At 44.7% G+C, this 13,174-nt stretch overlaps 1 protein-coding gene across 5 annotated transcripts in view; it reads left to right on the top strand.

Annotated features, from left to right (window-relative positions):
* The window catches only part of UBXN11 (UBX domain protein 11), a 33,679-nt gene that overhangs the window by 11,298 nt on the left and 9,207 nt on the right, over nt 1–13,174 (top strand). For all 5 annotated transcript variants that reach the window (XM_077150743.1, XM_077150739.1, XM_077150742.1 and 2 more), the window contains 4 exons: nt 4,219–4,319; nt 4,813–4,867; nt 5,363–5,439; nt 11,188–11,314. In XM_077150743.1, the coding sequence (XP_077006858.1) occupies nt 4,219–4,319; nt 4,813–4,867; nt 5,363–5,439; nt 11,188–11,314 (360 nt within the window). The remainder of the gene's footprint in view (nt 1–4,218; nt 4,320–4,812; nt 4,868–5,362; nt 5,440–11,187; nt 11,315–13,174) is intronic.

Consider the following 13,174-nt stretch of genomic DNA (forward strand, 5'->3'; position numbering starts at 1 on the left):
AGCCTTATTAAACATACTGTACTCTTTAGTCATCAGTTGCCCAATTCTGCCCACTTTCTATCTCCTTATAACCTGTGTTCTCAAATTTAATTCTCAGAGTTTGCACATTATATTTAGTTTATATTAATGAGACCATACAACATTTGTCCTTTCATTCCTGGCTTATTTCACTCATCATAATGTCAGAGGGCTATTTTTTTTTTTTTTAAATTCCTTATCCCTCCTATTATTTATTTATTTATTATCCATATATTTTTTTTACTCATCTGTCTGTACCCTGGATAAAAGGAGCATCAGACACAAGGTTTTCACAATCACAGTCACATGTAAAAGCTATATCATTATACAGTTGTCTTCAAAAATCAAGGCTACTGGAACACAGCTTAGCAGTTTCAGGTACTTCTCTCCAGTCACTCTAATACACCATAAACTAAAAAGGGATGTTTGTGTAGTGCATAAGAATAACCTCCAGGATAATTCTTGACTCTGAAATCTTTCAGCCACTGACACTTTATTTTGTCTCATTTCTTTCTTCCCCCTTTTGGTTAAGAAGTCTTTCTCGGGCGGGCCACGGTGGCTCAGCAGGTAAGAGTGCTTGCCTGCCATGCCCAAGGACCTGGGTTCAATTCCCGGTGCCTGCCCATGTAAATAAATAAATAAACTTAAAAAAAAAAAAAAAAGTCTTTCTCAATCCCATAATGCTGGGTCCTGGCTCATCTCAGGAGTTCTGTCCCATGTTGCTAGGGAGATTTACACCCCTGGGAGTCATGTACCATGTAAGCGGAGGGTAGTGAGTTCATTGCTGAGTTGTTTTAGAGAGAAAGGCCACATCTGAGCAACAAAAGAGGTTCTCTGGGGATGACTCTTAGGCATAATTATAAATATGCTGAGCCTGTCCTTTGCAGAAGTAAATTTCATGGGGTGAACCCCAAGATTGAGGCCTCAGTATATTGATTTAGTTGTCCCCACTGCTTGTGAAAACATTAGGAATTCTCCAAATGGGGAAGTTGAATATTTCTTTTTCCCCAGTTCCCCAAGGGACTTTGCAAATACTTCTTTATTCATTGCCCAAAGTACTCTAGGATATATGGGGTCATCACACTCACCTGGACAAACCAACAAGCTCTCACTCCCTATTCAAGATTCCATGTATTTATGGTGTTCAACTAAACTGCTCATGTAAATTAAATTAGGTAATGCGCTACCCAAAATACAAATTTCGCACCAAATAAACATCTCTCCCTTTGGTCTCGCACAGAGGTCGACATTTGAAAATATGGGCCATGTCTTCCTTTACCCCATATTCTGATTTACCTTAATCCTATCCAGATCAGCTTCTTTCACATCTCTAATTGAATTCTGACCCCTTTTTCAACTTTTTAAACAGTTCCCGTATGGGGTAGTGTTGACTTTCAGAGGGCTGCCTTGACGCTGAGATCATGGAGGTACCAAAGTGGGATGGGGCTAATTAGGGCAACTTCTCGGAGGAGGGGGATTGAGCAGGCCTGGGCAGGGCAGTGAGCTGTACAGAGGGCTGGGCATGATCAGAGTCTAAGCTGGGAGCCTGGAGAAGCCAGGGACAAGGGTGGAATTTTTCCACCAGCTGCAATCTTAGGTAACCAACTTCTTGTCTCTCACTCTCTGTTTCCTCCTCTGTGATGTAGGAATGGAAACACCTAGCTCAGCATGTTGAGAGGGAGATTCAACAGCTGATGTCTGTTCCCCCTATCCAGTGACTGCTCCGCCAAGGTCACAAATTAGGTCTTATCTGTCTTTCACTTTTCTGCTTGGCTGCATTCAACACAGTTCACTGGTTCCTCCTTCTCAGAACACCCCCATCTCTTGGCTGTCTTGGCGCCACCCTCCTGGCTCTCCTCCTACCTCCCACATACTTTCCTCTTAAATCTTTTTTTTTTTTTTTTTGCTAGCTCCTTCTCTTTCTCCCAGCTTTTCAGCGTAGGTGTTCCTGCCTAGATTCTCTTCTCTCTTGCCACTCTGCCTTGATGAGCTCATCTATGCTCCATGTGCCAACAGTTCCCAAATGTATATCAGCTCGGAAGCTTTTGATTACAAGTCAAAGAAAACCCTTACTCACCTAACATGAGGAAGATTTATTGGCTCACATAACAAGAAGCCCTAAGGAGGCAGCTCCAGGTTGTTAATTTAGTGATTCACAGACATTTCCAGGAGTTAAGGTTTCTTTTTCCCACCGAGCCTAGCTGGGCACAGCAGCCCCGCAGGGTTGTGTGATGGTGGCTGCAGATCCTGCTTCATGGGTAAAAAGGATGATGATCAGGGGAAGGAGGGGCTGCTTCTTCCTGGCTCTCTCACTTTTTCTCTTTTCCCCAACTTTCTGTTTTGAAAAATTTCCAGCATACAGAAAAGTTGAGATAATCGTTTAATGACCACCCATATGTCCTCCATCTAGATTCAACAATTGATAAAATTGCCACATTTGCTTTCTCTCTCGCTCCACATATACATATATATAAATGTAATTTTTATGAACCATTTAGAAAAAATTACAAACACGTCATTTCACCTTTAAATACTTTAATGTGCATTTCCTAAGAATAAGGAAATACATAACTGTAATATTATTATCACATTTACAATATGAATAATTCAGTAATACTCTCCAATATCTACTCTACATTCAGATTTTCCCAATGTCCCAAAATACCTCTTATAACTATTTTTTATCTTGAGTGAGGGTTTAATTGCTGTTCCTGCACTGGATCTGTTATATCTCCGTGGGTCCCTTTAAGTCAGAACAATCGCCTTGCCTTTTTAAAAACTGACATGGTCTTTTTGAAGAGTCTAGGCCGGTTGTCTTGCACATTGTCTCCCATTACAGGTTTGTCTGACTGCCCATGACATTGTTTAACTTGTTCCTCCATCCCCTGTACAGCACTGAATTATGCGTGTGATTGGGGTGCTTGACTAGATTGATTGTAAACTTGTTGACAAGACTACTGCAAGAAGTGACCTATATGTTGTGTCACTTACTTGCTGCGTGATGTTGGACAAACTGCTTACGCTCTCTGTGACTCCTTTTCCTAAAGATGTAACAGTTTATTTTCCTTCATAGGCATTTTTTGAGGATTACTTGACTTGATATATGTAAAGTGTTTAGAATATCCCTGACTGTTAAATAAATGTTCACTGCTATTGTTACTTTTTTTTTTTGCAGTTTTGAGATATATTCACACACCTTACAATCCACCTTAAGTATGCAACCATTGGCCCACAGTATCGTCACGTAGTTGTGCATTCATCACTGCAATCAATTTTAGAGCATTTTCGTTGCTTCAAAACACACAAAACAAAGCAAAACATCCCATACCCTTTATCCACCCCCCACCCCATGACTGACCCCTAGCATTGGTGTGGTGCATTTGTTACTGTTGATGAAAGAATATTAAAATATTACTGTTAACCATAGTCCATAGTTTGTAATAGGTTCACTTTTTCCCATATACCACTCTATTATAACTCCTTGTAATACTGACAAGCATTTGTTCTAGTTTATGAAAAAAACATGTTTATATTTGTGCTATTAATTACAGTCATTGTCTACCACAGAGTTCACTGTCATTTATATAGTCCCATGTTTTCACCTCTAGCTTTCCTGCTAGTGACATGCACGACCCTACCCTTTCAACCCCAATCACACGCATAATTCAGTGCTGTTAATTACACCCACCATAGTGTGCTCCCATCACCTCTGTCCATTTCCAAACATTTAAATTCAACCTGTTAAAAATTCTGCACACATTAAGCATCCACTCCCCGTTCTTCACTCGCATTCTATCTCCTGGTAGCCTATATTCCAGAAATTATCTCTATCAGTTTACTTATTATAATTAGTTCATGATAGTGAGATCATGCAGTATTTGTCCTTTTATATCTGACTTATTTTATTCAACATAATATCCTCAAGGTTCACCCATGTTGTCACATGCTTCAGGACTTCATTCCTTCTTACTGTTGAATAATATTCCATCATTATGTATATACCACATTTTGTTTATTCATTCAGCAGTTGATGGACATTTAAGTTGTCTCCATCTTTTGGTAATTGTGAATAATGCTGCTAGGAGCATCAGTGTGCATATTACTACTTTTGTTTCTGCTCCTGGAGATCCCTCTCCCCTGGGCCCCCATACCACAATTTCTGCTCTAGGCCTGAGGGTTATAATAATTTTTGGTTGACAGGCCTTGCATCCTATGATTTGGACCCAATGGTCTCCATGATGAGGAAGTTGCAGGATCTAGAGCAGCAGGTGAAGAGCCAGACTGCTGAGATGCTGTCCAAGGTGGGATCCCAGGCAGGAGAGGACCAAGGTCCAGTCCATGGGGTGCTGGGGCAGCCAGAGAGGCCAGTGACCAGGCTAGGGTACATGGATTCTAGGACCACTTCCCCACTGAGCTACCCAGTCTGAGAGCCAGCTCTGGATCCCTGTGGTCCTGGGCAGAGAAGTCAGGGCCTTCCCCATAGCCACGGAGGGCCCTGTAGAGCTTAGACTGGATGCAGCAATGGGTTGCTGAGTGCTGTACCCCCAGGTGCTGGTTGGGGCACCTCAGATTTGCTTCACCTCTTTCCCCACTTTACTGGGAACCACAAAGTTTATCTGAGATACAAGAACACTGGCTGTGTTCAAGGGTGGTGGGGCCAGAGACATTAAAACCCATGTAGGCAAAAATTCTGGACTTCCTCTCTGGAAAGGGCTCAGGACCCCACCCCCACCTACTCCCCTAGGCCCTGGAAACTACCAGGACTCCCGCTGACCCTGTGTCTTGCTGCTGCAGGATCAGAAGATATTGGCCCTGGAGGACTTGGTGCAGAATCTCCAGCAACACCAGGGTAAGAGGTTCTCTTGGAAGATGTGGCCTGGCAGCTCCTGGGAGCTCAGACAGTGACTTCTGGGCAGCAGGAGGCTGGCTTCTATGGTGGGATCTGAACAACTGAGCCCAAGCACACATCCAGAACAGTGCTAGATTTGCTCATCGCCCTTCCATGGAAGACTGAGCTCCTAGGTGCAGAGAGAGCCCAGCCCTGAGCATGGGGTACACCTCTAAAGTACAGAGGAAACAGCTCTACCCACGCCAGCCTCCAGCCCAAGGGCTGTACTGTTTCCTGAGAATCAGTCAAGGCATCCACTCACGAGAGCAAGTGGAGAAGCCAGAGAGATGGGACCTGGTGGCAGTTCTTGGGCAGTCCCTAGCATTCTTGGAGGGCTGGGGAAGTGTTGAGGGGCAGCTTCTTCAGGCAACCCTCAGAGCAGGGCTCTGGCCAAAGCCAGAGGTGGCCTGGCAGCCTCTGCTGGTACAGCTGAAGCCCGCCCTTGTCTCCCTGAAGGTGTGGTGACCCTGCAGCGGCAGGAGGAGCTGGAGAAGATGTGCATGCAGCTGCAGCGGCAGGTTGGAGAAATGGAGGTGAGAGAGGAGGACCCAGGGCAAAGCTGACAGCCAGCCAGCAGACTCCCTTTCTGGGCTGTCTGCAACTCAGAAACTGGATCAGACACCACAGCCCTGAGACCCTCCCCACACCCGACCCAGGGGCCCTGCTCTGAGTTTCCCTGAGGATTAACTCAGAGTTTAAAGAGCCAAGGAAGTGTTCATTGCCAAGTCATACCCCTTCTTTCAGGCCTGAATCAGACTCCAACCATGCTACTTCCCTGCTTGAATAGTCCTCCATGGCTCCCCATTGCTCTTGGGCTAAAATCCAAAGCCTTCCCCATGGCCTCTGTGGGCCAGCCCCTGCCTACCTCTTCGATCTCGTCTCAAACCCTTCTCTTCTTCACCCTCTTGCCAACATCCATGGGGCCCTGCCTCTGGTTCTTTGCCACATCAAGCTCTTCCCCCTTCAGGGCCTCGCTTCATGCTGTAGCTGCTGCCTGAGATGTTCTTTCCTGCCTTCCCTGGATCATTTTTCTCTCATCCTCAGTGTCAAATCAAGATAATTTCCTCAGTGGGCCCTCCCTGACCTCTGGCCAGGACAGGTTCTCTGCCATATGCTTTCTCAGTGCCTCTTCTCTTGTTCCCCAAACAGACCATGAACTCCACAAGGGAGGGACCACTTCCTTCATGTTCCTGGCTGCACACCCAGCACCTAACACAGTGTGCCTGGGCGTACATGTTTACTGAAATGGTCAAGACCATCCACTGCCATTGAAGGTGGCATCTCACTCACCCAGTGATTTGGCTGTCCTGGTCACTTTGCTTTTACCCCCTCACTTACTCAAACAGCATTAATCAATTCTCAGGCCAATGCTAGGATATTATTCAGACTCAGCTTTTCCACTGAGTGGCACAGGTGAGATGGGCTTGGAAAGGAACTTTCATAACCCAGTGCTGACTGTCAGGTTCATGAAATGGGCAGGACTTAGGTCAGGGAAATCAGTGGGGAGGGGAGGATCTGTCCTAGGAGGGGCTGGAGCGTAGGGAGGGGTCAGCAAGGCTTAAATTGGAGGGGCACTGGGCATAAGAAAGGGTCTTAGGCATGCTTCCTCAGTACTTCTCACCCTCTCTTGGCCCTACGGGAAGTTCTTTCTGGGGTCTGACCTCTCTCCCTCTTCATGCAAGAGCTTTTTAAAGTCCCAACGTAACTAAGGCCACAAAAGCAAATACCATGCCTCAGCTGCAGCTAAGGGCCCTGCCCACTCTGGGCCGGTTCATATCTGGGGCTGTGGGTAAACACAGCTGCTCACCAAGTTGCCTGCCAGGAGCCTCTGGCGGCCCACAGGGCCTCTCTGAGCAGTTGTGGCAGGAGGGGAGGGCTGCATCCCACAGCCTCAGGGTAGCATGGGGTGCTCATGCATTCATGCTTTCACACATTTATTGCTTCATTAACTTAACAAAGTATCGACTGTGGTAAGTACTGGGTACAGTGTGAACAGTACGTACTACATGGTTCCCCTCCTCATGTAGCTTACAGGCTGGAGGGGAGAGAGACATAACTAAGTACAGAGAAAAATACATAATCTAAACCAAAAGGATGAAAGGTCCCGCCTTCTACCACATAAACCTGGCTTGCAGCCACAGGTTGTGGTGACAAGAGGCAGAGAAGGAAAAGAGGGGAAAATAAATTTAGTAGATTGAAATGCTAGTGATCAATGAAAGGGAGTGGTAAGGGGTATAGAAAAAAATAGGGGAAACAAAGGCTAAAATATATTAGGTAGAGGGAAATACTAGCAGTCAATGAGTAGGAGGGGTAAGGGGTATGGTATGTATGAGTTTTTTTCTTTTTCTTTTTCTGAATTGATGCAAATGTTCTAAGAAATGATCATGGTGATGAATATACAACTATGTAATGATATTATGAGTTACTGATACTATACAAGAATGGAATGATATATGGTAAGATGGTAAGAATGTTCATGTTTGTATGTTATGTTTAAAAAAAATTTTTTTTAATAAAAAAAAAAAAAAAAAAACCAAGGGGTTAGATTCTGTCCTGAGAGAATGGGGAATGTTAGGAAGTTTTTGTTAGAGGAGTGACATGACAAAAAGATCACCCTGCTATGTGGAGGTTGGAAGGATTCAAGAGTGGAAGTGGGGACCTGCTCTGATCAAGATAACAGAAAATGCAACAAAAGATTATGAAACCTACAAAGAAACAGGAAGTAGTGGCCTAAGCAAAAGAGAGGATCAAAGCATGGAAACCATTAATGAGAATAAGAGACTTGGGACAAACCAAGGTCTTTTTAGAAATGCTCCTTGGTGCTGAAACCACTGGAAGACTACCTGCAAAAGATGGATGGTGTACCTGTTTCTCACACCATATGCAAAAAATTAATTCAAAATGAATCAATGACCTAAATATCAGAGTTAAAACTATACAACGTTTAGAAGAAAACGGACATATTTTCAGGACTCCTGATATTAGGCAATGGATTCTTTTTCTTTTAACATTTTTTTATTGTGAAATATAAGATATATGCAAAAAAGCAATACATTTCAAAGTACATTTTAATACACAGCTATAGAAAAGATTGCGAAGTTTGGTATGAGTTACAGTTCCACAATTTCTGGTTTTTCCTTCTAGCTGTTCCAAGACACTGGAGACTAAAAGAAATATCAGTATAATGATTCAGCAATCATGCTCTGAATTTGTTAAATTCTGTCTTCTCTGTTATAACTCCTCCTTTTCCTTTGATCCTTCTCCCAATCTTTAGGAGTGTTTGGGCTATAACTGTTCTAAATTTTTCATGTTGGAAAGGGGTATCGATAATATGGGATAGTGGGATGGAACTAGCTGATATTATTGGAGAGGCTGGCCCCTCTGGATTTCAGAACTTATTTGGTCTAGGAACCCATCTGGAGGTTATAGGTTTCTGGAAAGTAATCTTAGTGCAGGAAACATTTGTAGGATCTTATATAGAGCTCTGGGTGTTCTTTAGGGTTAACAGGCATAATGTTGGTTTGGAGTTTGGCAAACCATGGCAATTAGCACTATGTAGCTGAAGCTTTCATAAGAGTAGCCTCCAGAATAGCCCCTTGACTATTTGAACTCTTAGCCACTGGTATCTTATTTTGTTACATTTCTTTTCCCCCTTTTGATCAGGAAGACATTGTCGATCCCGTGGTAAGGCAATAGATTCTTAGACTTTATACTAGAAGCATGAGCAACAAAAGAAAAAATAGATAAATGGAACTTCATTAAAATTAAAAACTTTTGTGCTCAAAGGATACTATCAAGAAAATGAAAACACATCCTACAGAATGGGAGAAAATATTTGGAAACCATAAATCTGATAAGGGTTTAATATCCAGTATATAGAAAGAACTCCTACAACTCAGTATCAAAAAAGACAAACAACCCAGTTAATAAATGGGCAAAGGACTTGAGTAGACATTTCTCCAAAGAAGATCCTCAAATCTCCAATAAGCACATGAAAAGATGCTCCAATTCCTTAGCCATTAGAGACATGCAAATCTGAACCACAATGAGATACCACTTCACACCCCATTAGAATGGCTATTATTTAAAAAATGGAAAATAAGTGCTGGTGAAGATGCAGAGAAATAGGAAACTTTGTACAGTATCGATGGAAGTGTAAAATGGTGCAGCTGCCATGGAAAAGAGTTTGGTGGTTCCTCAAAAAGTTAAGCATAGGATTACCATATGACCTGGCAATTCCACTTCTAGGTATATACCCAAAAGAATTGAAAGCAGGGACTTGAATAGAAAATTGTACACCAGTGTTTATAGCAGCATTATTCACAATAGCCAAAAGGTGGAAGAAACCCAAGTGTTAATCAGCAGTTGAATAGCTAAACAAAATGTGGGCAAACATACACTAGAATATGACTCAGCCTTAAGGAATGGAGTTTCATGCATGCCACATCATGTTGAGTGAAATAAGTCAGACACAAAGGGACAGATGCTATATGACTGCACTTGAAATAGCTAGAGTATGCAAACTCATTGAGACAGAAAGTAAAGTACAGGTTTACCACAAGTGGGGTGCAGGGAGGGGGAATGGGGAATTAATGCATAGTGGGTATAGGGTTTCTGCTTGGGGGAATGAGAAGGTTCTGATAATGGATGATAATAAGGGTAGAGCAGCATTGTAAATCTGACTAATCCCATGAGATGGTATGCTTGGGAGAGGTTGAAATGGGAAAGTTTATATTATATATATATTTCCATAATTTAAAAAAGAGTGTCCAAAGAAAAATGACAAATGCATACATGATCCTAGACTGGCTCTAATAATAATGGAGGAGAAAATGTCCAAAAGGATGTTGTTGGGTCATGAAAATATATTGGAATATAGACTATAAGCTTTATATTCATGTTAAATTTCTTGAACTCGATAACTACCAAAGGTGGTTACATAAGTGAATATCCTTGTTCTTGGAAAATGTACATGAAAGTATTAAGTATTCAAGTATTAAGTATACAAGCTACTTGCAAATGTTTAGAAAATAGAAAGAAAGAATGATACAGCAAATGGGGTAAAATGTTAAAAGTTGGTGGGTCTGGATCTGGATATCTGGTTAGGATATGTTGGATTCTTTGTGTGGGTTTTGTATTATTTTTGAAACTGTCCTATAAGTTGGAAATTATTTCAGAATAAAAAGTTTCAAAAAAAAAAGAGTGAAAGCAGCAGGTAGAAGCAACAGTTTTCACTGTCCAGGGGAGAGATGGGAGTGGCTTGAACTAGGATGACAGCAGAGGGCATGGAACGTAGTGAACGCATTCAAGTCTGCTTTAGAGGTGGCTCCCACGGCTCTGGTGGATGGTCAGAGATTGTGGGTCAGAGAAAGGAGGGGGCCATAGATAATTTCTGGGTTCCTGGGGGTGCTAGTTACTGAGACAGGACAAGCTACTGGGGGCAGGGAGTCATGGCAGGACGAGTTAATTTTGAACTCCCTTTTGGACATCTGAGCCTGGAGGTCAGGGTTGAGATTTACACTGGATAAAAATTTGGGTATAATAAGGGAGAGAGTGTAGATAGAGAAAAGAAGAGGTCTGAGCTCCAGGGGCCCTCTAACATTGGGTAGAAGATTAGGAACTCCCAAAGAAATGGAAAAAGAAGAGCCTGTGAGGTAAGAGGACCACCAGGCCTGTGTGGAAAGCGCCGAGACAGAAGAGTGCCCATAGCTTTGTCACCATGCCGGTGGTTTAGTGACTGTACCAAGAACAGGTTCAGTGAGTTGTGGAGATGAAGGCCTGGGCAGAGCTGGTGAAAGAAAGAGAGATAAGGAAGTGACAACACAAAGTATTTGCAATTCACAAGTTTTCCTGTGGCCAAGGGGATGTGAGGCCAAGCCCTAGTGGGACTGACCTGTCGGTGGCCAGCCACATCCTCTGGGTCCTGCAGGGCAGCCACACCCATACGCTCCCTGCAGCCGTCATGACTGACTTTGTTGAGTTCTTACTTGTGCAAAGTACTGGACAGGAATGACCTTACTGAGTCTCCTCATAACCTTATGGGGGCAGGTGTGTCAGCCCCATTTTACTGAGGAGGAGTTTGAGGCTTTAGGAGGTGAAGTGGCTTCCCAAGGTTGCACAGCTGGGAAGTGGCCAAGATCTGCCTGCCTGTCCCTTTTGTCCAGTCAGCTCTGGTGGCTACAAGCTGAGGCTGGGGGTGGGACGGATACTGCCCTTTCCCTGATGGTACCCTCCTTTCCCTGATGGTGCTCCTGGCCTCTCCCCTCCTTCTCTCTCCCCAGCGTTTCCTCAATGACTACGGCCTGCAGTGGGTGGGTGAGCCCATGGACCAGGAGGGCTTGAAGGTTAAGGCAGACTCAGAGGAAGGCGAGAGGGAATGGATGACCACCAAGAAGTTCTGGAAGCCAGGTACTGAGTAGGGGGCCCTCCCACAGCCCCTCCCGCAGGCAATTCTCCAACAGCTTCCAGTTGGCTAACAGCCCTGCAGAGCCCATCTCATTCATGTCCCTGCCTCCAAGCACCAGTTGCCCCCAAGGTAGCCCACACCTTGTTCCAGTGCAGCTCAGACCTCAGCCTTCATCACTGACCACCTATCCTGTCAGCCAGTTTCTTCCTTCTGGCCTCATCTCAGACTCTCTGCTTGCTCGTCTTTCAAAGGCTTCAGAGACACAGAGATATAAATCATAATAAGACCTCATTTGCTTCCAGCTCTGTGGTTTACAAAATGTCATCCATCTAAAAGTTGTTGCCTTTTAAAAAAATTTTTTTTCTCTGCTTTGGCAGCCAGCTCCTCCATTCCCAGGGTAAGTCTCCCCATTGGACTCCCTCTCCAGGCTCATAGACTATTGAATCTATCTGCTTTTATGAGACTCCCACATTTTATTTGTAACTTGACTGTTACTACCTAAAGGGACGTACCCCAGCACACCGTCCTTTGTTAGACTTGAGGCTAGAGGACTGGCCATTTCTGAAAGTCAGTTCCACCTTCCAAGAATGGAGGTTATTGTCCAGAAGATACTTTATCTGGAGATTGTCAAACCTGGGTCCTCATCTCAACTCTGCCACCTATTCCAGGTGTGACTTGGGTAAGTGGCTTCTGTTCTTTGAGCCTCAGGTTCCTCATCACTAAAAATGAGGCGCTGCTCTTCCCCTGAGAGTTAGAAAAGTGAATGAGTTAGCAGAGCACCTGGCCCTGGCCTTGCTCAGAACAGGCCCAACAAGTCGGGGCTCTTGTTGTTTCCAGAGTCCTTGAATTGCTGGCAGCCTCGGGAACATGAGCTGAGCTCCCGAGGGGACCACTTGGAAGGTGACAACCAAGTCTCCTGATTTCCTGAGTTCCAGATCTATTACATGAGACTCCTACCTCACATTCAGGCCTGGGCTTTGGCCGGCTCCCCCTAAATTGCAAGGCTTGTTCTAAAAACATCACTTCTGTACACACAACATTTGCAGCTTTCAAAGAATTTTCTAAGTATCCTTGACCTGGGCCAGGGGTTATTCTGTTTTACACATGGGCACATTGAGGCCTGAAGGAGTCAGAGGACTCTGAGTACTGAGCGGAGGGGGTTACACTAATCTGGGTAGAAGGTGATGCTGATGGGGATGGCGAGAAGGGGTGGGGCATAGATTTTGGAGGGGGAATCGATGGCCCTGGTGATGGATTGTACATTAGAGGGAAGGTGGGAGGGGTCAGGATAATGTGGGCTGCATAGCTGTAGGGGAAGATCCTGAAGCCATTTGGGACATGCAAAGCTGGCAAGTGGTGCTGGAAAGTGGTAGGAGGTGGCTCTTGCTACTCCCAGGGTGATACAGGCCTGGGCATGCCAACTGCTCAGTCACTCTACCTGGACCTTGGGTAAAGGTGCTGTTGGAAGGGTTCCCCAGGGAACCCCACCCAGGTGAGTTATGAGGCTTTGGCAGGTGACTGCCAGGGCTGTAAAAATATCTGTTGTTGGGAGTAGGGGCGGAGGCCTGCCAGCGTGCAGCTGAACTGTCCCAGGCATTCCATGGCCCAGCCTCTTGTTAGAAGGCAGCTTCTCTCCTGGCCCCTGGGGTCAGGCCAGATGTCTGGTCTCTAGCCTGGTTCTGTGGATCCCTCCCTCTGGAAATAAAAGCGAGTAGCCCCTGCTCTGCTCTTTTCTCTTTGTTTATGCTTTGAGCAAGGCTGTGTTTGAAGACAAGTGCATCACAGCTAAAGCAACTTGTGAAAGCCACCACCCACCCCATCTCAGAGGTCCCTGGCCACATGTCCCTCTTGCATCCTCTTCT

The sequence above is a fragment of the Tamandua tetradactyla genome, chromosome 2, assembly GCF_023851605.1.
Source record: "Tamandua tetradactyla isolate mTamTet1 chromosome 2, mTamTet1.pri, whole genome shotgun sequence".
Taxonomy (NCBI): domain Eukaryota; kingdom Metazoa; phylum Chordata; class Mammalia; order Pilosa; family Myrmecophagidae; genus Tamandua; species Tamandua tetradactyla.